Genomic DNA, 26,398 nt, shown 5'->3' with positions numbered 1-26,398 from the left:
CCTTTATAGTTAAGTGTAATTACATGATTATACAGCACATATTGCAACACAATAGGCCATTTTCACTTCTTTACATCATTTCAATTTCATTTTGATTCCCTGGAGAATGAAGCAATGAAAATTGCTTATTGTTCAAGCCTAAAGAGCTTTCATAATTCGTGGTCCAAATATTCTGTCTTAACACAGCCTCCCACGCAGCCGCCAAGAAAAACGATGTCCCATAAAACGGCTGCGTGGGTGGCAAGTGTAGGTTAATTACAGTTGTTGATTTATTTCCACTTAGTTCAGTTAAAGCATTCCTTATACGTGAACATCATCTCCTCAACTTACCCTGCTTGTGCGAGGGTGTATTCTTAATTAGATATAATTTTTACTTGTAGATCTGGCAGTGTTGTGGCTACTGTAGAACTGTTCTTTGGAAACTCAGCTACTAACCCGTTAAAACCACTGCAGGATGAAATAAATGGAAAACTTGGTCCATTCACGGTTGACCAAGAGTTGGTTCTGAATCCAACTATTCTGCCCCGCACATCATCAAATACAAGTACCTTTACAAGTAACTATAGTAAGTATACAAGTTCATTTACAAGTAACTATAGTAAGTATACAAGTTCATTTACAAGGTTTTCGTCAACCTCTGCGGCTTTACTGTAAGTGAAGTTTCCAGGCTTAATATGTTACAGCATTCAGGCACTTACCATACCAGAGTGAGGTATCCTTTGTAACATTTATCCGAATATAAAAACATTCGTCTTTAGTACTTATGTGCGTTCTTGAAGATATTTGGAAGGGGTGTGTATTTCAATCCTCAACATTTCCAAGACTGTTTATCACCTTGTAGCTCTCCTTGCAAGGTTTCAGTGCACTCATAAACTGAAGATAGAGTTGATCTTCTATTTCTTGTACACTTTCATCTTCTCACAGTACTGTTCACGTCCACTATTTTTTCGTATTTTTCAACTTTTTATTCTAATTCATTCGAATTCATAATAGTTTATAGTTTTTACGTAGATAGTACGCCTTTTTAAAACGATTTGTTAGCATTCTTTACCTGCTTTACCTGCTTTCTAGCAATAGAAAATAGTTTCGCGATCCTGTTATAGTTTCGCAGCAGTTTAGCAGACTCCACAATATCTGTTACATTGATATAGGATATATTCAACGAGCAACGCAGAGTCTGTTGGATTAGCTCAATCGATAAGGTGCCAGTCTGCGGATCCGGAGGTCGTGAGTTCAAGTCCCAGTGGGTCGAGTTTTTTTTTCTTTTTCTTTTCTTTTTTTTTTTACCCCGTAGCAATAAAATGGTTTGTTTATTATATCAACCCGATTTAGCTTTCGAATGCTCCGTCATGTACGATGCTGGCTTTTTAGATAGACACGAAAGTCATCGATTGATTATGGCTCTCAATGTCCACTTTTTTGGCGGTCGATTACTCAGTCTACACGTAATTTTCAGCCACATTTTGTTTCATTGCTTCTTGTTTTTCGTTTCAAACCTCTTTAATTTTCACTGGAGCTTACAATGTTTTCATTCTAGTGATTAAGCGGCCAAAGTACTAATGTTTATGGCGGTTTATAGGTTTAAGACAAATTTAAATAGCTCACGGTTAAACCGAATGTCAGCAGTACGACAGAAATAATAATCTTAAAGCGAGGCAAAATCATTACTCATGGCACGAAAAATTACTTTAGAGTACAGTAAATTATCTGCTTTCTAGCAATAGAAAATAGTTTCGCGATCCTGTTATAGTTTCGCAGCAGTTTAGTAGACTCCACAATATCTTTTACATTGATATAGGATATATTTAACGTGCATGTTCAGAGTCTGTCGGATTATCTCAATCGGTAAGGTGCCAGTCTGCGGATCCGGAGGTCGTGAGTTCAAATCCCAGAGGGTCAAGTTTTTTTTTTCTTTTTTCCTTTTTTTTTCTTTTTTTTTTTTACCCCGCAGCAATAAAATGGTTTGTTTATTCTATCAACCCGATTTAGCTTTCGAATGCTCCTTCATGTACGATGCTGGCTTTACAGATAGACACGAAAGTCGTCGATCGATTATGGCTCTCAATGTCCACTTTTTTGGCGGTCGATTACTTTCTACACGTAATTTTCAGCCACATTTTGTTTCATTGCTTCTTGTTTTTCTTTTCAAACCTCTTTAAATTTTAAAGGCCGCCTTTATACGGCCGCCTTTATACGGCCTTCTTGCTTCACTATTTCTACCATCAAACTATGGCGGCCATGATGTGCAACTCCGTACGACGTTCGTACGCGCCGGCGAACCATGCCGCTATCCATGTTGACCATGAAATCTGAGAGGCAAGGTTTTCCTGCATTTGTGCTTTTTTTTCTTATTTTATTGTGCTTTTTTATGGGTATGGGGCTCCGCTCTGCGGCCCTGCGGGCCGCTAAGGAGTTCCGCTATAAATAAAGGTTGTATGTATGCCTTCGATCGTCACAAATCCCTCGTGTTTCGCACTCGCGCTCGCTACGCTCGCTGTTTCTCTCGCGTTCTTTTGCGTTGTAAAGGAGAGAAGCTGTGAACAGTCTAACTTCTCAGCAGCTACGTGGACACAACGAATATTGTTTGAATTCCACCATAAAAATGGGCCAAACAAGAAAATATTTTTTTAAAAACACAGAACGCAAAGAGAATACAATTTAATAACAATCGTTTATTGAGACGAGCTGGCATTTAGTACCCTCCAAACTGCTTTCATAAACTGTTTGAATACCATTTATGAAGGTCACAGGTTTCAAATGTGTTTTGTAGTGTTTCACTCAACAACTACAGCAAGTACAAGCATCTCAACGGGTAAGGGACAGTTTTTATGTTCTGCTTAAAGTGTGTACGTGTAGTGTAAACATTGGAAGGGAACACTGTGGTAATGTATTTGCTCAGATGGTGCTTACTAATCTTTATAGTATCTTTTTATTGTATTGTTTACTGAAAAGCCTATTCCGAGAGTGAGCAATTAAGTTTCCATTCTACTCCATGTAAATTTGTTTCATTTCCATGGGAACGTCGTTTTATTTCATACGTACTGAGATTTACTCATGGAAATCGTAGGGAGTAAAATTCGTACTGATTTAGAGCTTAGCCAATCAGAAACGCGAACGATGAATTTTACTAGTGAAAAAACATCGTTCATACACTATTAAAATTTCTTTCAACAACTATACCATTTAAGAAGGTCTAAAGGGTCGGTATTTTGTAGTGTTGCACTCAAGAAGTACAGCAGGAACAAGCATCGCAACGGGTAAGTGACAGCTAGTTTTTGTTCTTCTTGAAGTATGTAGCGTAAACGGTGAAGGAAGCACTGTTGTAATTTACATGGGGCATAACTTATTTATTCGCATTGTTGACAGTAATGCTCATGCCAACCATTTTTTATTTTACAAAACGTTTAAAAAGCAAGAACCGTACTTAAACAAGAAAAAAAGCAAAAAAGAAACAAGAACAAGAAAGAAATATACTTAAACAAAAAGATGTCGTTTAAAGGATTAATTGATTTTCCAATGTTTACTTACACCTAAAAAAAAACTCATCCTCTTTCTTTTTCAATGCAAGATGACAATTGGTTCAAACAAGGAAATATTCTTCACGCCATTTATTCAGCTGTCATTTGCCTCTTTTTGGTCATCATCTTTGTCCTGGTGGTTCTGCTTTGGAGAAAACGCAATAACCGAGGTAGTATTCTAAGGCTTTTATATACTGTCTTTTATTACACACGTTGACAATTCTGGAAGCCGTTCCAAGTTCTAAGTTGCATGGAAGTAAAAAAGGTATTATAAATACAAGTAAATGAAAAAAATATAGTTGGAACTTTTGCGTACATGTACGAAAATCGTATTTAAAGAGCAGACTTTTTAATGCAGACTGTAAAACAATAACCACTTATTAGAAATATGTTTTTTGGTCAGGGATTGAGTTCCCTTAACAGATGTCCGGCAAACCTATTATTTTCCACATTTTTCAAGGCGTCATTGAAACAAAATCTGAGTGTTCAAAACAACTTTCGAATATTCTATCAAGTTTTTTTTTTCCAATAATAAGTAATTTTATTATACGGCGTAGCCTGGCCTGTTCCATGCGTTCGTTGAGTCGGGGAGCGGCGTGAAAAACATGATAAGCACGACAAATGGAAAAAATGGGCGAGGCGTTTGGAGCAAGAGACGCTTTCTTCCCCACCCCCCCCCCCCTTATTTTCGCTTCGCCGCGGCTCTCCAACTAATCGAACCTGAAACAGACTCGCCGTGCAGCCCCGCGAGTGGGCGAGATGAACCAAATCCTGTGATTGGCTACTCAGGCAGATAAGATGAGCTGCCGTGCCGGTTTCTGTTTTCTGCCGTGTGCTGAAAAAAATAGCGTTCTTTATGCGAAATGATAAATTATTTGCTTGTTCAGTCAAGATGACTGGATATTAGGATAATAGTTGTTGACCCAATTTGCGTTTTGGTAAATGAACTTCATTCTTGGTCAATAATTCTTGATGACATGTTATGAAACCTTATGATTGCAGTCAGCTTGTTAGGGGTGATTTGTGTCCATGAACTCACATCTATTAAAGCGTGTGGCAAGAAGATTGAAATTAACGTCTTTGTCTTTTCCCTTTATACATGTAGGTCCTGGGAATAACACAAGGTAGGTAACAATGTTGTTGTGATTTTGATCTATTATTCATAGTTAAGATAGTCACACGAACATTGGATTACTCTTTGTTAGTCGAAGTACGCGATCTCGACATCTCGAACAAGTCGTTAGCGTGGGCATGATACATTATCTAGGTGACGTCATAAGCTATTTTTCTGATCTCATAAACTAGAGGCGGAATACTTTAACGGTTATGGTCCCATAAATGAAATGTCTTGGATTTAATTAACCTGTCGAGCAGAATCGTGATTTCATGGCAGAAGCGGAAAAATCGATTTCCTTCCATTTTTTGCTCATTAATAACATTTAGGTAAATAAGAAACCTGATGTGGTCACACGAAGCTTGTGTGATTTAAAACCTCAGAAAAATTAACTCGTACTTTGTTAAAAATTCCATTAGTCATTGAACTGAACTTTGAACTGAACTTTAATAGTCATTGGAGGTTCCAGTTTAATAGTCATTGGAGGTTCCACATCGTAAAATGCTGCTTTTTCATGTTCTACGGGCTCCCGATTTTCGGGTTTTCATCGTAATGTGAAGGAGGACAATTATGTTGAGGACTTTTAATGTCAAGTCAGTTCAGTTGCTTACTGTAATGAAGTTTTTTAATTCTCATTTACTCATAGGCGAGTTACTTAAAAAAATTAATGATCCAATGTTCGTATATATCATTCTTGGGGGATTTAAATTTTAGTCTTGTGTATAGGCTACAATTTTTTTATTTTATGCTATATTTCAATTATTTCAATAAATTGTATACGACCTCACCAGCATTGTGATTTAAAATTTTGTCGTGTATGATAAAGGATGTGATGCTGATGATGATTCCGCTGTTGTCTGTCTTAATCTGGGCACATGTTTATAGATATCTTCATCCATGTTTTTTATTCATTTCATCTTCTTCTCTTATAGTCTCCGTTGTCATCGTCAAAACAACAAAAATATACAGGTAATTATTGGTTCTTAGTAATACCATAGTTAGTACCATAGTTACTAACTATGGTAGCACGTACAAGTTGCTTAGTTTCTGATTACACCAGGACTCACAGAAGAAATGAGAAGCCACGAGCCAAGCGGCCCACACTGCCGGAGCTTATCCCGGTTTCCGTAACATTAAGCGGCTAGGAATATTTCTACTTCCCCCTGTATGGGATGCTAGTCCATTGCAGGGTTTCTCCCAGCATTATGTCGCCGGTACCCATTTATACACCTGGGTGGAGAGAGGCACTATCTGAGTAAAGTGTCTTGCCCAAGTACACAACACAAGTGACCCCGGCCGGTGCTCGAACTCGGACCGCTCGTTTCGGAGTCCGGCGCTCTAACCATTAGGCCACCGCGCCTCCCACAGAAGAAAGTTAGGATTTAATAAGATTTAGGTTAAAGGTTCGGTATGAGTACTCGCTGGTATAACCGTCACTCTGTATTACAATAATGGCTTAGTTTTATAGGCAAACGTGTACAAACTTAAGAACTCAGTGTAGGACCAGATACTAACTGACTGTTTACAGAGAATGGTACGTCCCCTTCTGACCATAACACTGAAGATGCAGGAGACGGGGCCTACGGTTTATCGTCCTTATCCGAGAAGACTAGAATATCTAACCATTTGCAGATGTTATTGCAAAGGCAGCATATTCTCCTCAGTTATTCTAACCATTAGGCCACCGCGCCTCCCACAGAAGAAAGTTAGGATTTAATAAGATTTAGGTTAAAGGTTCGGTATGAGTACTCGCTGGTATAACCGTCACTCTGTATTACAATAATGGCTTAGTTTTATAGACAAACGTGTAAAAACTTAAGAACTCAGTGTAGGACCAGATACTAACTGACTGTTTACAGAGAATGGTATGATACTTCAATATGCCGTGTTAACTTTTTTCTTCATAACTAGTGTTTGTAACTGGTGTTACACATGTTGCAGGATCGAGAAATACCACTTCAAGTGACTACATCGTCCACAAACGCCTCTGACAATTTGATGTTGAGAGCTGACGCATCGGCTGCCACTTTACATTCACCCCAACCAGAAGACTCCTTTAGCGGAAAAAATCAAGTCAACTTAGACCAGGAATACATGTCACTAAACCCCGCGACAAAATTACGAAACTGGGAAATGAGTCGGGAACATGTTCACGTAGTTAAAATTATTGGAAAAGGTGCTTTCTCTCAGGTTGCCAAGGCAATGGCTCAGAATGTCAATGGCGTAAAGGGATTGACAATTGTGGCGGTTAAAATGCTCAAAGGTATGTGAAATTAGATCCATGTAGACGTTGGGCAATGCCCCGGGGAAAAGTAGTGGGAAAGAATCCCTTCTGACTTCTATCATGAATTTAAACTAACAGAACTAAGTTGAGATGACGTGATATGTTTACAAGTTGAATAAAAGTGTGACTGTCCCTTCCCTGCCATGAAAATTATCTTCGCCGACACCATCATCAGACCTGGTATATTCCAGGCTAATCTGTTTTTTCCCTATTCTCTGAACTCCTTGATTATCTCGTTGGCCCTCCTCTTAGTGCCCATCTGCTGTTCCTTCTAAGCTCTCTGATGCCCACTGAGTTTAGTTCACTGCGTGCATTTTCCTTTCCGGAGACTAGTCTAATCTTACCTTATCGTTGCATTCTATATAAATATTGACCCATTTGGATTTTCGTTTAAATCTCCTGATCTTTACTCTTCTGCTTTTACTGACCAATTGATCAATATATCATGGGTGTTCGCCGGGTCTCGGAACAGTGGAGCAAACCGGCGATAACGTTGTTCTTGAAAATTTGTTCTCAACCATTCCTACTCAGCTGATTGTTTCGCCATTTTACTGTTTCGGATTGGCTTATACTCCCTCTTCAAGAGACTAGGGTTCCTGGTTTGCAGCATTGAATCTCGTGATCTCGGTTGTTTTTGTCCTATACTCCTGCTGTGTTCGGCCGGAAAGTGCATTCTTGTAAATGCAATTCTCTTTCTGCTTAATTGCACAGCAGGGTCGTTCGCAAATTCAAGACTCTCCAATGCAAACTGCTAATCGTTTGCACCCGATCCCAGTGTTTTGTTCTGCTACTTTCTTCTTCATTACCTAGTCAATCGAAAAGGCAAGAAAAGGCATCCAGACATCCCATACGCGTTTTTATTCATTCATATGCGTTTTCAACTATCATTTTGACCATTTTTTTTTATTAACCAACACTGTTCTGCTGATCTATAAATCTGTGCTCTCTTATTCTTACAATACCGTTACCCGTACTGTCGGGATCAACTTTTGTTTGAATACGGAAAACATGCTCAGTTTTAAAGGGGCACTATCATGAGCATCACTTTGAAAAAAAAGAAAAAGGCATAGAAATGACTATATTAGCCTACTTATGTAACAAAAGGGGTATTTTCTTTAATGCGCATATAAGAATTTGTTTATCATCACCCATATCATCGTCGTCATCATCATCATCATTATCATCACAGGCTGAGATTTTGATTGCAAATTGAAAAAGTCAGACAAACTTTTTCAAACTCTACGTCTTGGATAAATCCTTAAACTAATGACACTTCTCTCTCCCCCTTGAGTAATTCACCTAATATCTTCACCTTGGTGTACTAGGCGCATCTCGTGAATTAGAAAAGCTACTTAGTCATTATTTTTAGCTTCTTTATGACCATAAATGCATCAAAAATCCCCCCCCCCCCAAAAAAAAAAAAAGAAGTTGAAATCCGTGTAACAAAATTCGTGTTTAATGAGCCAAAACCTATTAGCACACACGAGGGGACATGTGTCCCCGCTACATTTGTCCCCTGCTCATTCTTAAACCTTTCTATTCCCTCTTTAACTACGCATCTACCTTGTTACTTATAATTATCCTTTGGATGGTAGCTCGCTTTAATTCTTTGCTAGAGCAGACAACTTCAAGGATCAGAGACTTAATACCATCGACTGATCAACAACTTTTCACTTGACTTTGATGATGACTGCTCAGATCGTCAACTGATTTCATCAACAATCCTCCTTTTTAATACCACTCTGACCCTGGCGAACACAGCAGAGGAACAGTTTCAAAGTATTAAACGAAATAAAAAAAACTGTCAAAATTTGATAAAGCAAAATTACCCTGTATGAAAGGAAATTTTTAATTATTAAAAATATACAGTTAAATTTCTATAGCTCAAATCCTCAATGATTAAGTTTTCCCCCGATTTAAACCTTTTTCGATTCCCCTCCAGGTCATTTTCTTACTAATTTTGCCCTCGATAACTCGAACTCCCGATAACTCGAACCTAATTCAATTTCCCTTGAAGGTTCGAGTTATCGGGATTCTACAGTAAAATTAAAACCTAGCTGGCATACTGCCCAGATTACATAAAGACAGGTAGGTTCCACAGACTTCATCGCATTTAACGAGCAGCAACCAGCGATACACAACTTGAACCATTTTATTTTCCGCAGAGGCAGTACGATGTGAGCTTTAAGTACAAACTTCACTGATAGATAAATATGTGATCGTTAAAGCTTAGCAAAAAATGAACATTTTCTGAAAACTTGAAAGAAGGCCTTTTACGAAGAATCGAACTTGAGGCGGCACAAGTGCAAAAATCAAATTCTTTCATTTTTACTACCGTATTTTATTATCCGAGAAGTCTTTGAATTTTGAAAAAAAAAGTAAAATCACTTTTCGTGGTCGGCGACGTAAATGGCAGAATTTTGAACCCGCAAATATTCGCTATCGTTAACTCTACACGCGTTTGCAAAAAACACATGAAGAAGTTCGGACGCTTTCTATCAACAGAAAAACTCGTTCTTTTACCCGAATATAATTTTAGGGTTTTAGCCAAACTCTTCGTATTGAAATAGTAGAAGAAATGAGGAATAAATATCACGATAACAAACAGTTGATTTCATAATAGTTTTTAACGGAATTTTTTAACATGTGGTATAATTCCAAATTTTCTCAATCCTCGTTTAAACAAACATATAGATAATTATCTAAGACATACCTTAGAATTGGCTGTAACAAATTTTGTACAAAGTAATACCCAAATAAAATAGTCTGTCTTTACAGCTAAACAAATCGTGTAGCAAAATGGTGAATAGTCATGCGTTTCTAGATGGGCGTACAAAATTCGCCAGCAACTGTAAAGGGAAACCAAAATAGTTATCAGAACTTTTATCCAATTTAATATACCAAAGAATGTCTAGGACGGAAGAAAGTGACAAGAGAGGTAGCTAAAAATGGAAAGAGGAGTTTTTTTATTATTTTGTCTTTTTTATTGGGCTCATTATCAAATAAAAGAGCGTGTGCAATTTCATTCTGGTTCAAGGTTGTCAGAACCTGTTTTTGACCCAAAATTTCTCAAAACCGTACCGTTCGACCCATGATGAAACTGTTACAATTAATTTATTCGGGTGACTCACGTCTAGAATCAATTTAAAAAATATATATATGTGTGCTGATAATTTTTAGCTAATGCAAAACGAATTCTAGTCCTGCAACATTTTGTCCCTGCGACATGCTGCACAAGGTGAACCAGTTGAAATCCGTGTAACATATCGCAGGGACAAAACTGCTGCAAAATTCGTGTTGCATTAGCCAAAAATTAATTGCACACACGAGGGGACGTGTCCTCGCTACATTGGTCCGTACCCAAAACTTAAACAGCCACAAATTCCGTAACTCCTCTCCTTTTCTGGACAGAAAACGCTCCTGATTCAGACAGAAAGGATCTGTTTCGGAACTACAGCTGATGAAGAAACTAAAGCCTCATCCGCACGTGATCAAGCTGATGGGATGTGTTACTGAGACTGGTAAAAACAATTGTTGACTTTGAGCCACTTTAATTGACAAAAAACTAATACTAAGACATGTACTAAGCACCGCTGCAGAGTACATTAATCGCATGTCCTCTCAACAGATCCGTTACTTGTCCTTATTGAGTACATACCTTATGGCGATCTGTTGGGCTACCTGAAAAAGAGTCGTGGCCTTAATGATACCTACTTCAAAGACCCGGATGTAAAACCTCAAACTAATCTGACGTCACAACAACTGATGCGATTTTGTCAGCAGATCGCTGATGGAATGAGCTATCTTTGTTCCAGCAAGGTGAGAGAAGCAAGCTGCAGTGGTTTTTTTTAGAAAAAAAAAGGACTATAAAAATGTTAACACATGCACTGCAAGAGAGGGTTTGCATCATACAAAAACGCTTTTCATAAGGAACATTAAAATATATGATGGATTTGCAATACAAGTACAAACTACCACTTTGTAAGCGTTCGCTTACAAACCGCGCAGAAAAAAAGGACACATCCTACCAACATAAAAACTCTTTATTTTCTGCAAGAATGTAACATCAGGCTTTAGAGCAACTCTTCGAACTGAAAAAACTAAGCATAGTGCTCTTTATATGAATAACGCAATTTGTTCAAAATAGTTGTAAAGTTGATACACACCAAGCAACGTCCAGTCTTTTCTTCAGATAATCCATCGTGACTTGGCGGCCAGAAATGTTCTTGTTGGTGAAGGAGAGAAGTGTAAGGTGACAGATTTTGTAATGGCACGGAATGTTTACCAGGATGATACTTATACCAAAGAAAGTCGAGTAAGAACCTAATATATAGATTTATGCAAGCCTTAAAGCGGAGCTCCCCTTAAATTTATTTAATTTTTACTGGAGTTTACAATGTCTCCATTTTTATAAATATGCGGCCAAAGCTTTAATGTATACGCTGCCCCATAGGTGCAAGACAAATTTAAAATCCATCATAACCTCGACGCAGAACAACTGGCCTAAAAATTAACAAGAGCTCTTAGAGCTTACAACTGCGCTGGTCTCGTGAGCACTTTAGGGGAGCCATGTCAGGGGAACAAAAAATGCGCCGCCCCCCCCCCCCCCCCCCTTATCCCCTTTACCTGCGTCGAACAATGTTGCGACTGACAAACAAGATGGTAGGAAAACACCTTGCGTGACATTTCATGGTTGACTAGTTCCATCCGAAATTAAATATTTTTCTTATATGCTAATGCTGGCCAAATTTAATTCCCACGATCCTGATCCGTGAAACAAAAAAATCTTTTAAATCAGCATCCAGTGTTGTCTTGAATTACCGTTTAAAGATTGAATAACCAGCTCCGAAAATGGAATATTGGAGCAAATAATTAAATCAAATTTGAGAAAAAACACTAGACCTGTGTTTTGCTGAATGGGAATTCCCCGGGGAATTAATTTAGCAATGACGTAACCCTTGCAAGTCAGGGTTTGTCTCAGTGGTTTTCCATCAGATTTCAGAAATCCTCTAGATGACACAGCTCCAAAAAAAAATAATGCTAAAAAGTCAAACATTTCACACTTAACATGCTAAGTTTAGACCAGAGGATTTGTTTAGTTTCCGTTTGTGGCAGATTTAAACCTTTCAGAGCATTGCGTGATTCTTGCCGATCAGTGCCTTGTGAAAGTAAAAATTTGCTAACGCCAGCACATTCCAGGACACAAACGTAATGTAAATAAATGTAAATTCTTGCCCGCTAAAGCGTATTTGTTTAAAGCGTGAAATTTTAGTATTTTTTTCGATTCAAACTTTTCAAAATACTTCACACTGAATTTTGTAAGGAAAAATTGATGGCTTCGCAAAGATTTGAAAGGAAGTTGATAATAGCTTTGAAAAATTACGTGACTCGAGGTCTAGCCGATCGAAAGTGAAACTTGTCATGTCAGCACATTCTTTTACACCAACGTAATGGTATTTATTCACAGATTCTGGCCCGCTGAAATATATTTTTCTTTTGACGCATGAAAATTTAGAAATTTCTTTGAGTAAAACGCATCAAAATCGGACATTTCATGCTAAACATGCTTATTAAGACCAAAGCATTTGAAAATTTCCCACTGGTAAGTTTTTTCTAGCTTTTAAACCTTGCGTGACCCGAGCCCGGCCGAGCGGGGCATCAGTCTGGTCACTGAGAAAAAAAAAAAACCGCTTGCAGAGCAAGAACTGCGCAGCGCAGTTAATTATGAGTTTATTCTCTGCTTTCTAAGAAAAGAAAATAGTTTTACGATCCACTTATCGTTTTGATTTATACAAAAGAGACGTCAATATATTTTTCTTGCCTGTATTTGGATTAACATCGGTGCACTGAAATGGGTTGTTCTTTCACGTACGCAAATTTAAAACTTATCTGGAATAAATCGGTGGTGTTTTTTTTATTATTATTTCTTACCGTGTGCACAGTTCAAACAAATTTAAACGTGCACTAAACCCTAACCCTTCAGTGTAGTTATTCAGTGTAAAAGTGAGCTGCACTAAAGATAATTGTTTGAACTACTTAAAAAACATATGAGTTAGTTTGTATATGTTTTTCAGAGGAAGTTTAGTTTCAATAAGTTTATTTTGTTTGAGAGCTTTCTGCCTTGTTGTCGGTTAGCACTTCGAAAAAAAGTCACTTATACTGTATGAATTTCTTCCGCCGAGAAAATGTAAGGCTGAAAGTCGGAATAAGCTCACAGCAATGAGAAATAAACTCTCACCTGACAGAACAGCACGGCAAGGCCTCACTGCAAGGGATAACAAGAAAATAGTTTATTTTAGATGTGTGACAAATGATATGTCACTCATTTTTTCGGCAAAAAATAATAAAGACAACTAAAAGGCTACTAATTTTGAAACATTTCTTTTTCTCTGTCTCAAGACAACTAGTTGCTCTAGTATAACTCTATATTTGTGAACAAAAATTGGGTCGTCTGCCCGTCAAGTGGACTGCCTATGAAGGATTGCTTTATGGGACATACACAACACAAAGTGACGTGTGAGTAACTTAAATTGTCGATACTGTCAGTGTAAGTATACTGATCTCGTTTGCATCAACATGTGGTGATTATGTATATAATTTACATTTGATATAAATAAATTTATTCACTTGAAAAAAAACTTTTTACAATGCACATAAGCATTTTCGTTTTTGTGGGGGCAAAGCCGCCACATTGTTATCGACTGCGGGATTTATTTATTTATTTGTGTGTGGGTTTGCTTGTGTTACGTGGTCTTCTGCGAGAGAGCCTGGGGATGAGTCGGCGGTGCGTGTCGAGTAGGCCATATTGGATTTTGGCGTGTTGTACGTTTTGTGTGGTTTCTTTGATTTCACTGAGCTGTCCATTTAGTTGCTCGTCATTACATTGAAAGCCGCAGAAACAGCACAATTTAATACATTTGTACTTGAATCAGTCTATATGGCTATATGTTCTGATATATGTAAATTATTCTGCAATGCATACCTACGGAGCGATATAATAAACAAACCATTTTAGTGCTACTGGTTAAAAAAGAAGAAAAAAAGGAAAAAAGAAAAAAATTGTCCCCTCTGGGATTCGAACTCGGGCCTCTGGCGACCTCTCGTTCCCCAGTCAGATGCCTACGCAACTGCGCTACGCTTACATTCTTAATGACATAGGGCGAAAATATCGTATATCAATGTAATAGACATTCCGCTGTTTATCTGTTATCATGTGCATCAAAGAAATGTTTGAATCACCTGCTGCTCATAAATTTTCAAGGAATGAATTTGCAAAAAATCACAAAGATTATTTGCCGCAATAAATAGCAGCCTTAAGGTAATTGAATGTACTAAATGAATTCACAAAAAAGAAGAATCAAATTTGAAATTATCAAGCCCCCACACGTACGCATCGCGGACCGATTTTTAAAGAAGCCAAAAAGTGTGACCCCTTTTAATTTATTCGCATGCTTTCGTGTAGATAACGGTAATCCAATCAGAAGTAAGCTCGAAGCTGCCATCGCCCTCTGATTGGATACTGACTGCAGGTTACTGTCAGTAAGAATGTGGACTAATTGAAAGTTGTCACACTTTTGAGCCCCTTGTTGTAAATCTGTTTAAGCCTTATGAATAGCTATTTTAAAACCCAGCAAGTATTATGGACAATTTATTCATTACTGTTATTATTTTTTAGGTGGAGTTTCGGTGTTGTTCTGTACGAAATATTTACTGTGGGTACGATTTCATTTGCTACTTTAAAAAGTCTTTATTATACGCCTTATCTACTTAGAAACGTCTACTAGTAAATTTGTCATTTTCATAGGTGGATCTCCGTACCCAGGGATTAACCCTCGTGTAATTGCTAACAAACTTCAGAAAGGATACCGGATGCCAAAACCAAAACATGTTGATGATCAACTGTAAGTTTTCCATCTGTTGCTTCTGTTAGCCATCATAGCCTTTAACAACAGTTTTCATTGAGCAATATGGCGATAGCAGACTCTTAGCTGTGTACAATAACTAGTTAAGGTCATTCCTTAGTATTGCATTGCGCATCCCTACTGCGCATAATATCACACGTGATTAGGGAGCGAACATTAAAAATGGCGACGAAAATAACGGTGTGTCGATACCTCTTAAGAACAACGCACCGCTGACTCGAACTAACTCACGATTCCCTATCAAAGAGCCTGAAGCCCCCGCTTTGATTTGAAACCTAGTCTAATACTGCTTCGCTGTAAAGTGAACTGCCCTATGTGATGTGTATTTTATTCCACTTAGGACACATATTTTCGCAGTTAATGCCAGCAATTGTAACACTCCTCATATATGTCTTCTCATATTGTTACACTGTTAAAATGTCCCTTATCTGTTTAGTTACCAGATTATGTTGCAGTGCTGGCAGGAAAATCCAAACGACCGACCGACATTCTCCAAGCTTAAAGACACTATCACTAGAATGGCGCAAAGTAATAACGTATGTTGAAACATATTTGGTTATTTTTCTTTCAAGCATTGACACAGTCATTTGTTTTATGAAAAGATGCGTGGTATGTACATTTCTTTAAATAATTTTCACACGTTTTTTTTGTTTTTTTTTTTCAGGAGACATATGTTAACATGAAAGAATATGATACCAGTTTATACGCGAATGTTGATGACCTCTCCATGGAATAGACGAAGGCACTGATAATATTCTGGACTTTAGGAACAATGATATTTTCAAATAATATTTTTCAGTGAGCTTCCTTCAAAAAGTCCAGCCACCTAACTCTTTCAGCGCCTTTTTCAATGGGCATCACGAAGTTGTTCGCCAACTTGACAGAAACCGTGGTCAGTAACTTGCGATTCCATCGGCATCCCGTTCAGAGTAGAGTTATGGTCAATTTCTTTTCGTGCTAGAAGATGCCATAGTTACACGCCTTCCTGATGAGTCACACACTGCTCTTATCTCTTTTCGTTTTCGTCTCAAAATACATCGCTACTTATCATGTTTCATGCATTTTTTTTTATTTAGAGGCTCGAGCAAAAATCCCCTAGTTTTAAAGTCAGTGGTAGATTTCAGGCTAGAATTACATTTTTTTAAGTTTTGCTTAATGGTATCATTAATGTCTATCCGAGCGGAGGCCTCAAATGATAGATGTTGAAAGTTATAGCAAATCCCTTAAAGCTTCAAGATTTAAGGAAACACTTATACGAAGAAAATCACGGTGAATGGAAACTTTTCTTTGATGTTGAGCTAGAAACAAGTGGAGGTCCAAAAGTCCTAAAGCGCAAACTTAACACGAAGGACAAGGAAATTTCAACTTAAAGATTCTTCCATGAAAGAAGTAATAACAACTTGACTTCCGCCTAAGGGGAAGTGAGTAGAATATAAGCTTTGTATACTGAGTAATAAGTTGTGAAAATCTCGCTTTATAAGAACCCTTTTTTGTGTGTGTTGCAATAAAAATTTAAAAAGTTTTGTCTCACGCGACGTAAAAATTGTGTGTAATAATGAGTTTATTCCAACGCAGAATTCCCCTGATAAGACGCTTCCGTAGTTTAAAGGCTAGGAACTGAAAACCGCCACCGCGAGCATACTTTAAATAGAAAAAACTACCTATCACAGAATGGTCTACAGGCCGGCAGAAGGAGAGGTGAAGGAAATTTGACTTTTGTTTTAACAAAGACTGGTGAACGACCGAAAGGGGCAAGCCCTATCTGTGTATCGATTTTGATTGGTCGAGGGGACAAAATGGCTGCAACTGGATTACATAGACCTTTGTCTTTGGACAATGACTTGATATAAAAGGTCATTATGTTTTTCTCAGTCATAGTGGCTCTTTTTCGCTTATAAAACAAATAGGAACCTGTTATATAAAGTAGTTTTCTTGGGTCTCAGCAGAATCCTTGGCGGTGAGATTAAACGCATGGCTTCGATCTTGTGTATGTTTGTTCCATCGAAGATGCTCTAGCAGATCATGACAGCAACGTGTTAAGCCTGCAGGATCGTGCACGCAAAGGTAAACTTGAAGCTGAACAAGAAGAAGCTGAGGTAAAGGTTAGACCAAGTCCCTTACATGGGACATCTGTTTACGCCAGAAGGACTCACACCAGACCCCCAAAGATGGAAGCAATTGTAAACATGCCACGAGCAGACGACAAAAGAGCTGTTCAGCGTCTTCTAGGATGTGTAATCTACCTCTCCAGATTCATGCCAACCCTCTCTGAAAATCAGCAATCAAACAGTGCACAGTTGCAGATGCTGCACTGCAAAGTCTCATGAATACAATAATGACAGGTTGACCACAGACCAAAGAGGAATTTCCCGTCTGCAGCCATAAATACTGTAACTACAAAGAAAAGTTAATAGTACAAGGAAGAGTCTTGTTCAAAGGAATGAAAGTGATTGTTCCCAACTCTATGAGACCTCAAATGATTGCAAGAGTTCATTCCAGCCACCTTGGTCCTGATGCCTGTGTACGCCGAGCTCGCGATGTGTTATTCTGGCTTGGCATGGTGGTACAAACCAAGGATCAAGTCCAACGTTGTGAAGTGTGCAATGACCTGTTAGCCAGACACCAAAAGGAGCCACTGATGACGGACAAGATTATAGAAACTCCCTAGTTAAAAATGGGACAATATATCTTGGATGTCGGTGGCGAGAACTACTTAGTAACTGTGGACTTCTACAGTAATTGCTTTGAGCTAGATCTGTAAGGTGATACCACTGCAGAATCAGTGATCAAAGCAACCACTTTGCTTGACATGGTATAGTTGACGTACTCCAGTACGCTCTTTACTAAGGTCCTGATCACATGAGCCAGGCTGGCCCGGTTAGCCGGGCTGGCACGGTTTGCCGAGATCTCGGCACGTCTGTTAAACGCAACAAAAATCAACTTGCGATTACATGACAACCGGGCCAGCCCGGTTAGCCGAGATCCCGGTATCGCGATGCCGGGATCTCGGGTAGCCGGGCTGAAAATTTTCCATGTAATGGCGTTCACCGGGCCAGCCCGGCTAAGCAGGCCAGCATTAAATTTCTATTCTGAGCACAATATCCGACAAAAAAATCAATGCTAATCCTTCTAAATAGGATGTAGAGGTAAAGTAACCCATCCAGCTGCATAAGTGCAAAACATTTAACCACTAAATTGCCGGAAAAAGGTGATCAAGATCATTCGTGCTGAAACTGGGCTGAACGTCATCTCGGCAAACCGGGCTAATGTAATACCGGGCAGAAAGTCCCCAGGCCCTAAGTTTGCTCATGAATGGAAATTCCAGCATATTACCAGCTCACCTTTACATAGTCAAAGCAATGGGTAATCTGAGTCAGCAGTAAAATTGCGAAGAATCTTGTAAAAAAAGGCAAAGCAAGATAACAAAGATCTGCAGATGTCGTTGCTTGAGTGGCGTAACACACCGGACAGCAATGAATTGAGTCCAAAAGCTGATGCCTCGGCGAACTAGAACCACCATCCCAACAACTGAAGCGTTGCTCAAGTGTGAGGTTGCTGATATGGAGTTTATGACAACATCAGATGGAAAAGGCGGCAGGCCAAAGTAGCATTTGACAAGTGTGCAACACCTCTGCATGAGCTTCGAGTAGGAGAACCAGTAAGGCTTCAGCCAACAACCCCGAAAGCTCCATGGGAGAAGGGATCATGTGTTACAAAAGTCGGACCACGCTCTTCTCTTTTTGCGACAGAGAGCGGAGACCTGCTCGGACGGAATCGTAAGTACATTCGTCAAGATCCTAGTCAAGCACCAGTCATACCTGAGAACACCCATAGCAAAAAACCAGACCTCTGCTGATAAAGTTGTGAAAGATCTCAGTCAAGGGTCACTACAGCAGAAGATGCAGAGACTCTGCAACCACAGCAGACCGTTACTAGGAGAGGGAGAACCAGTGTTATTCCCGTATTCTTAAATCGCGGAGAGGCAGGCGAATAAAAAAATTGCTGCAGTAAAAGAATGGTCTTCGAACTTTGCCCATGGGAGGTTTTGGAGTGAGTCGACAAAATTAAAAACATGAAACGTGAAACTGCAAGGCTGAACGAACTGCGTAGAAAACTTAATGCGGCAGAGTCATGATAGAGACCAATCTGAGAGTCAAAAATGCATAGACCCTGCGTACACTAGCAGCATTTTGTTCGCGGCCCAGTGCAGTTTATTCATTGACAAAATTAAAAGCAAGTTTTGGCTCATTTTTGTCGAACATTGATGTTTATCTAGCGTCGGAAGTGTTCACCCTTGCAAATATTTAGGTAAGAGTAAACTAAAATTAAAAATATCGGTTAAATAGGGTTTTAATACTGTAGAACAGTCACGAAACGTCACATAGACAACATATAATGTGAAATTTGAGCTTTACTAGCGGTTTTTTATATTTTCGTACGATAATTGTTTTTCCTCTAAAGTTTCATACAAATCCTTATAATTTTGACGCCGCCATTTTGACCGAGTTGTCAGAACTTGAGTCTGCACCCCCCCCCCCCCCTGTGGTTTTATGCGTATCCTTGCTTGCCTCATTAGTAAGCCTTGTGCTTCACAGCGTGTCAACACAAAAGCTGCGTGCGGAATAACACATAAAGAAAAAAAGCACATAAAGGTGGTGTTACACGGGACAGCTTGCAAAAACGATTTTCCGCGCAACACCGCGTCAACTTTTCGTAGTGTGTTAAACGAGTCAACCTTTCGGGCAACATCGTACAAAATGTTCTTGGCAACATGCATGTTACACGAGACGATTTTCAGCACAACGCCAACTCGTAACATTTCGCACGCGCGTCCAGGCCATGTTGAACAGAATTTTGAAAAGGTGTTGCGCGAAAAATCGACGGCGACCCTGTTACACGAGTCAACTTTCTAAATATTCGTCATCTTACGTTGTGAGTTTTTGACTTGGATTCAAAAACTCCCAACGTGTGGCCGAGTCAAAAGTTTTGCAAAAAATCGTCCCCGGTACCATGTTACTTGGAGTTCGATTTTCCGCTAAACATTGTTGCGCAAAAAAATCGTTGTTGCAAGCCAGTGTCCCGTGATCAGAATATTTGGAAAGAACGGTCATTTTAGGCAGAAATAATGGTAATACTTCTTAACGCATTTTGTCAATTCTTCATTTCTTGAAATCGCAAAAAGACTGGAAACAAAATAGCGTAAATCTTGTGGAAAGGTTTGTTAAGATGATCTGTTGCTGATTTTACTAAACTTTCAGTAGCTTTTCTTCTTCTGGTTTAGATCCTTTTTCGCAGTTCATCAAAAACACCTCAAAGGAACGTTGAAGCTAAGTGTTATAAAATTTTGCAGCAGATCAAATTCTGTGGCATTTCTCTTTAACCCTTCGAAAGCGCCCTTTCCTCTGGGCTAGGAAAGAAAGCTCTTTATCTTGACTACGAAGACATTTTTCGGCATGACTCACCGTCAAAAAAGTTTAAAAAGTATTTCTACTGGTAAGTGATTTATTCTCTTTCAGTTGAACTGCACTACATTTATATCTAATCTTTGTTTATTTCTGAAGGTGTGAGGTATGTCTGCGAGGCCAATTGATGAAACTCCTCGTCCTGACGAGTCCCTCAAAATGGCTGCAAACATGAAGATCTTCGAAATTGGGCAAGTTTACACAGCTGTAAATATTTTATTAAGACGATACCAAATGTTTTTTTTCGATAGGAACATTTTCTATTACATCTACTTTTCGGCTGCGTTAGTTTCATTGAAGTAGACCGCCTCACTTTTTCAAAAATAAAGTTTGAATCTGAGACGTTTTCAAGTGTTTCATCAAGGTGTGTGATAGGGGTGTCATTAATGTTTTGCTGTTAGCTTGATTCGAGCTCAATATTCGTGAAAGTTGGTGTGATAAAAAGACATAATTTAACAGGTTGTAGTGTTTGTTTGGTACAGAAGTTGTTAGTTCTTTTTTAATTAATTTTCAAAGTTGTGATAAATTAAAGCCTTGACAGTGGTCGTTACAAGTGCTCGTTCGGGTGAACCGAAAATCCTTAAAAAACTCGAAAAAAATTAATGATCCGGTCAAGTGAATTGTGTTTTTAGTATAAGTACATGAAAGTCTTGCAACCCACTAGAAAAGAGCGAAATCTATTTAACAAGCCAGATCGGGCAGACCACTATTACAGATACAGCCTCTTAATTGTCCGTAAGCGTCACATTGACTTAAATTTATTTCTACCCATACACCGAAACAATTATTCCTCGCGAAGCGAGGCCGAAGGCCTAGCGTAGCGGAGTGTATAATTTTGTCCCTCAAAGGGCTCAGGCGGGATGAAATCTCGTGTGGAGTTTACGGTCATATTTGTGAGCTTGGTGTCTGGTGGAAATGACGTCACACGGCCGCGCGCGCTGGTGGCCTAATGGTGTGAGCGTCGAACTTCAAATCAGATCTTCGGGACTGAGGGCGGGGGTTCGAATCCGGCTAGGGTTTTTTTACTTTTTTTTATTTACTTTTTTTTATTTGTGGGTTCGAATCCTGAGCCTTTCATTTTTATCGTTTTTCTTTTCGGATTAAAATAACACCGATCGATTTCCACATAATACTCCCTCAACGCCTATTCAGGCTATAAACCTTTCATGGCCATCAGGGGCGCACGGGCGGAGGGTTCGAATCCTCCTGCCGTTCGTTATTCTTCTTTTTTAATGCCCTGAAATAAATGTCCAAAATGCGAATATACAATAATGTGTCGATGATTTTGAAAATAGCCTGCGCTTCCCAACGCTTTATACCTCTTTACGAACCAGAAAAAGCCGCCATTTTCTAGGCGGAGTAGACCCTGGGAACGAGTGTGTCGTGGCCATGTCCGTTACTAGGCAACAATAACAAATCACCGGTTAAAACCGGTTATCACTCTTTATTTATAGTACCCCCCCCCCCCCCTGCCTCCCCAACCAGGAGCTTCGCGAGGCCCTGCGGGTCACGTATTACTAGTAAACAATTATTGGATGAGGTTTTTGTGATATCCGGAATAATCAAGGTCGAGGTAAGTGTTATCAGTCGAAGCCGAAGGCTGAGGCTAATAATTGTTTTATTATACATTGTTTTTCTGGAAAAGGAAGTAATAATTTTTGTTCAGTAATCATTTTGTGTTTTCCGAGACTTTTTTGTCCAGCAATTTTTTAACTTTGGTCAAACTTTTTCTCGGTTGAAGAAGTGAATCGACGAACTATGAGTTTCCTTCGCCGCCAGATGCCTGACACATTGCTCTTGGGAATCATGCATTGCGCGCACAATCTACAGATTAGTGAATAATCTATTGGTAAAAGGATGTATGATTGACTTCTCTTTTTGGGCAGCCATCCACTAAAAGTGGGCAGCATTTGAGAGGCTTTCTACGGCAAGGTAGAGCTTTGCTTGGTTGCTTGGGCACGCTAGCTTTTGTTTCGGAATACCAGCACGTTTAATCTTTTTATTATACATTGTCAGAAGTACATGTACTTCTGACATTGTAGTCACTAGATGTCTTTTTATCGGCTGAGAGCCTACAGCTAATTCTGGAAATCCGCGCAACCCCGCACAACCTATAGATTAGTGAATAATCTACTAGCAGATTAAGTAGTAAAAGGATGGATGATTGACTCCTTTATTGTGTGCAGCCATCCACTAAAAGTTTGCAGCCAGAATTAATTAATTTTGGATGACGTCATAATCGAGGTGTGGTTTATGTCTAAAATGCGCGGGAATCTTTGGTGAAGTGAAATAAATTAAAAAAAAAATGCGCGCGGGAATTTATGTAGCATAATTTATGCCTTGACGTCACTACACGATAAGTCTATAGCTACTTGATTGATAGATTGACAAAGTAGGGAACATAGTCTACTTGAGAGCGCTTGTTCCACTGCGGATCGAAGTGAGAGATTTTTATAAGAAGCTCCGTTTTTAAATTACTTAAGATATATTTCCTGTAGCTTACTAGAGGTTTTTGAAGCTCAAAAAGATTGAATAAATATTCACGATCGAGCAGACAGAGGCTTAACCATGCATTGTTCTCATACAAAGCCGGCGAACGCGCTTGAGTGACCACGGATATAAACATTAGGATTTTAGCGGAACCGAATCGCCTATTATGTACAGAACGAGTCGCGTGAAGAAATATTAAAACTAATTGGTTGCACACACGGATTGTAAGTAAAAAAACCCTTTTATTTCAATAGTTCAATTTAACGAATTACAATGATTTCAGTGATTTTAAAAGTAAACACTGCGTTTTGAGCGGCGCGAAACTTAGACACTGAACACACAAATTGTAGCAAAACTTTATTTACTTAGGTCGTTCGACACAGCGTATCACAATGATGAAATTTAATAATCGTCTTCGTCCTCGTCATTTCTAGGGGGATAGTATGTAGTTTTAGAAGTCTCTTCGTTCTTGTGTATGATTGCTCCACAATCATAACATCGACGCAAACTGTGTTTTCCGTGCTTTCGGTCTAGTGGAATCTCGTGCTCGCATATAGGACAAATTTTACAGTTATCTTCCCAAAAACACTCAGGACATTTCATGACCGCAGTATCATATACATTCGGACCTTCGCAGTGTTGACATGGATTATGAGCTTTTGCGTGAATTAAAGCTGAACTATCGGAATCGCTATTCTCAGCTTCTTCATCGCTGTTGCTGTCGCTCTTTTGAGATTCCTCAGCTCCAATACCCTCTTCAGAAGCTGTTTCCTCCTCTTCGTTACTGTCAGTCGAGTTACCGTCGTCAACCTCTTCCTCTTTATCGCGATAGGCTTGTTCTTTTTGTAATATATCGCTTAGAATTTTCTTATTCTTTATCAAACGCTTATTAACCCCAAGCTCTTCCAGTCCCTCCAGGAAAGTATTGAGTGCACGGGGTTTGGCTACATCATCGTTATGAGGAAGTAGAACATACTCAACCAGCTCTGAGATGTTTGTTACTGGTATTATACGTTGATTTCGGAGTAATTGTCCGCAGGGAGTCCAAAACAAGATATCTTTGCAGGTGGCCATACTATGCAGCAATTCAGAAGCATATTTTCTTGAAACGGCTGCGGAGAGATTGTTTAAGACATCTTTTATACGGGGTTCTTCGCTGTCACTCTCATCATCAGAGGATATATTGTCTTCTTTTTCACTTTCCTCCTCTTCATCATCCCAGTTTACCTTTCTCTTCATATCGATAAGCACTTGTTAAAAGCAAGATACAAATGATCAATTTTTAGGATGGTGGAGTTAAACAATAGATTGTGGTGGTGGTGGAGTTAAACAATAGAATTGTGGTGGTGGTGGTGGTGGTGAAGTTAAACAATAGAATTGTGGTGGTGGTGGTGGTGGTGGAGTGAAACAATAGAATTGTGGTGGTGGTGGTGGAGTTAAACAATAGATTGTGGTGGTGGTGGAGTTAAACAATAGAATTGTGGTGGTGGTGGTGGTGGAGTTAAACAATAGAATTGTGGTGGTGGTGGTGGAGTTAAACAATGAATTGTGGTGGTGGTGGTGGAGTTAAACAATAGAATTGTGGTGGTGGTGGAGTTAAACAATAGATTGTAGTGGTTGTGGTGGTGGTGGAATTAAACAATAGAATTGTGGTGGTGGTGGTGGTGGAGTTAAACAATAGAATTGTGGTGGTGGTGGTGGTGGAGTTAAACAATAGAATTGTGGTGGTGGAGTTAAATAATAGTGGTGGTGGTGGAGTAAAACAATAGAATTGTGGTGGTGGTGGCGGTGGTGGAGTTAAACAATAGATTGTGATGGTGGTGGTGGTGGAGTTAAACAATAGAATTGTGGTGGTGGTGGAATTAAACAATAGATTGTGATGGTGGTGGTGGTGGTGGTGGAGTTAAACAATATAATTGTGGTGGTGGTGGTGGAATTAAACAATAGTTTGTGATGGTGGTGGTGGTGGTGGTGGAGTTAAACAATATAATTGTGGTGGTGGTGGTGGAGTTAAACAATATAATTGTGGTGGTGGTGGTGGAATTAAACAATAGTTTGTGATGGTGGTGGTGGTGGTGGAATTAAACAATAGATTGTGATGGTGGTGGTGGTGGTGGTGGAGTTAAACAATATAATTGTGGTGGTGGTGGTGGAATTAAACAATAGTTTGTGATGGTGGTGGTGGTGGTGGTGGAGTTAAACAATATAATTGTGGTGGTGGTGGTGGAATTAAACAATAGTTTGTGATGGTGGTGGTGGTGGTGGAGTTAAACAATAGAATTGTGATGATGGTGGTGGTGGTGGTGGAGATAAACAATATAATTGTGGTGGTGGTGGTGGAATTAAACAATAGTTTGTGATGGTGGTGGTGGTGATGGAGTTAAACAATAGAATTGTGGTGGTGGTGGTGGTGGTGGAGTTAAACAATATAATTGTGGTGGTGGTGGTGGAATTAAACAATAGTTTGTGATGGTGGTGGTGGTGGTGGAGTTAAACAATAGAATTGTGATGGTGGTGGTGGTGGTGGAGTTAAACAATAGAATTGTGGTGGTGGTGGTGGTGGAATTAAACAATAGAATTGGGGTGGTGGTGGTGGTGGTGGTGGAATTAAGCAATAAAATTGTGGTGGTGGTGGTGGTGGTGGAGTCAAACAATAGAATAATGGTTTATATGTAATATATAGTTGTGAAACATTACACATTTTGTCACTTTTTGTAAACCTTTCGTTCAGTTGACATGAGTTGGCCCTGTCCTATTTGTCAAAATATTTTTTTTCTAGAAAAAGATAGCATGCAAAAACACATGAGCAGTAAACATAGCACTTCCGGTGTCCCTCCGTTTCAAGCTTGTCCGTTTCTCCAGAAAAGTGTCAGCGGTTTCACTTGGGGCATACGTTTACCTGTATGGTGGCGGGAATGACAGGTTCACAAAGGGTTCGCATCATCGAAACTTGAGTGTCGTATACATTGTGCAAAACCTGTTCCATCAAGGAAAAGGTAACAGAAGCATCAGCTTAAACAGCCATTACTTGGTACTTTTCAAGAATCCCCGCGACAAGCTACAGATTTTAACCTTAGCGAAACAAATGTATCCTGGAGAAACTGCTTGGTTCATAAAACAGTACGAAGAAGCGGTGCGGAGACCGTTTGGTTATCTGTTTATTGACCTTAAGCCAACCACTCAAGACAGTTGCAGATTACGAACAAATGTATTACCTGGTAAAGAGAACGATTCGATAACGGGGAAGAAGAAGGTAGCGTTTCTAAAGAACTCCTGCAATATCTCAAGCAGCAAAACCTGATGGCTGCCCCAGTAATTCCGGAGATGCAACGCTTGAGGAATAATATGGATGGCCTTCTATCCCTTAACGACCTTGGAAAAGACGAAAAAGCTTGGCAGTATATGCAGCTACAAAATAGGTTTCTGACATACAAACACCAGCTTAATTTTATACCTGAGGCAACAAAGTGGGCCGAACCCCAAAACAAGAAACAAATATCTACCACAGAGAATTTACCAGCAGTACCAACTCCAGAACTGGCGACAGTACCAGCCACTCCAGTTCAAGCACCAGACCCACAAGTAATTACTTCCATGGCAACCTCCAC

General features: G+C 39.3%; 2 protein-coding genes and 1 long non-coding RNA gene across 3 annotated transcripts in view; all 3 read left to right on the top strand.

The window, feature by feature from the left end:
• The window catches only part of LOC144662785 (uncharacterized), a 269,859-nt gene that overhangs the window by 95,449 nt on the left and 148,012 nt on the right, over window positions 1-26,398 (top strand). The gene's annotated exons all lie outside the window — the stretch shown is intronic.
• Window positions 521-6,728, top strand: LOC144662860 (uncharacterized). The gene is made up of 7 exons (XR_013572531.1): window positions 521-556; window positions 2,771-2,812; window positions 3,216-3,257; window positions 3,569-3,688; window positions 4,624-4,642; window positions 5,565-5,601; window positions 6,574-6,728. It is a non-coding gene; the product is annotated as an uncharacterized LOC144662860 (long non-coding RNA).
• Window positions 6,766-16,305, top strand: LOC144663158 (proto-oncogene tyrosine-protein kinase receptor Ret-like). Its single transcript, XM_078524090.1, has 8 exons — window positions 6,766-6,895; window positions 10,545-10,735; window positions 11,109-11,231; window positions 13,347-13,432; window positions 14,592-14,632; window positions 14,721-14,817; window positions 15,275-15,374; window positions 15,503-16,305. The coding sequence occupies exons 1-8, from the start codon at window positions 6,766-6,768 to the stop codon at window positions 15,572-15,574; spliced, it is 840 nt and encodes a 279-aa protein (XP_078380216.1). The 3' UTR covers window positions 15,575-16,305.

The sequence above is a fragment of the Oculina patagonica genome, chromosome 8 (genome assembly GCF_052425735.1).
Source record: "Oculina patagonica isolate OP01 chromosome 8, crgOcupat, whole genome shotgun sequence".
NCBI lineage: Eukaryota > Metazoa > Cnidaria > Anthozoa > Scleractinia > Oculinidae > Oculina > Oculina patagonica.
The sequence above is the reverse complement of the archived record's forward strand: the minus strand, read 5'-3'. Positions and strand labels throughout refer to the sequence as shown.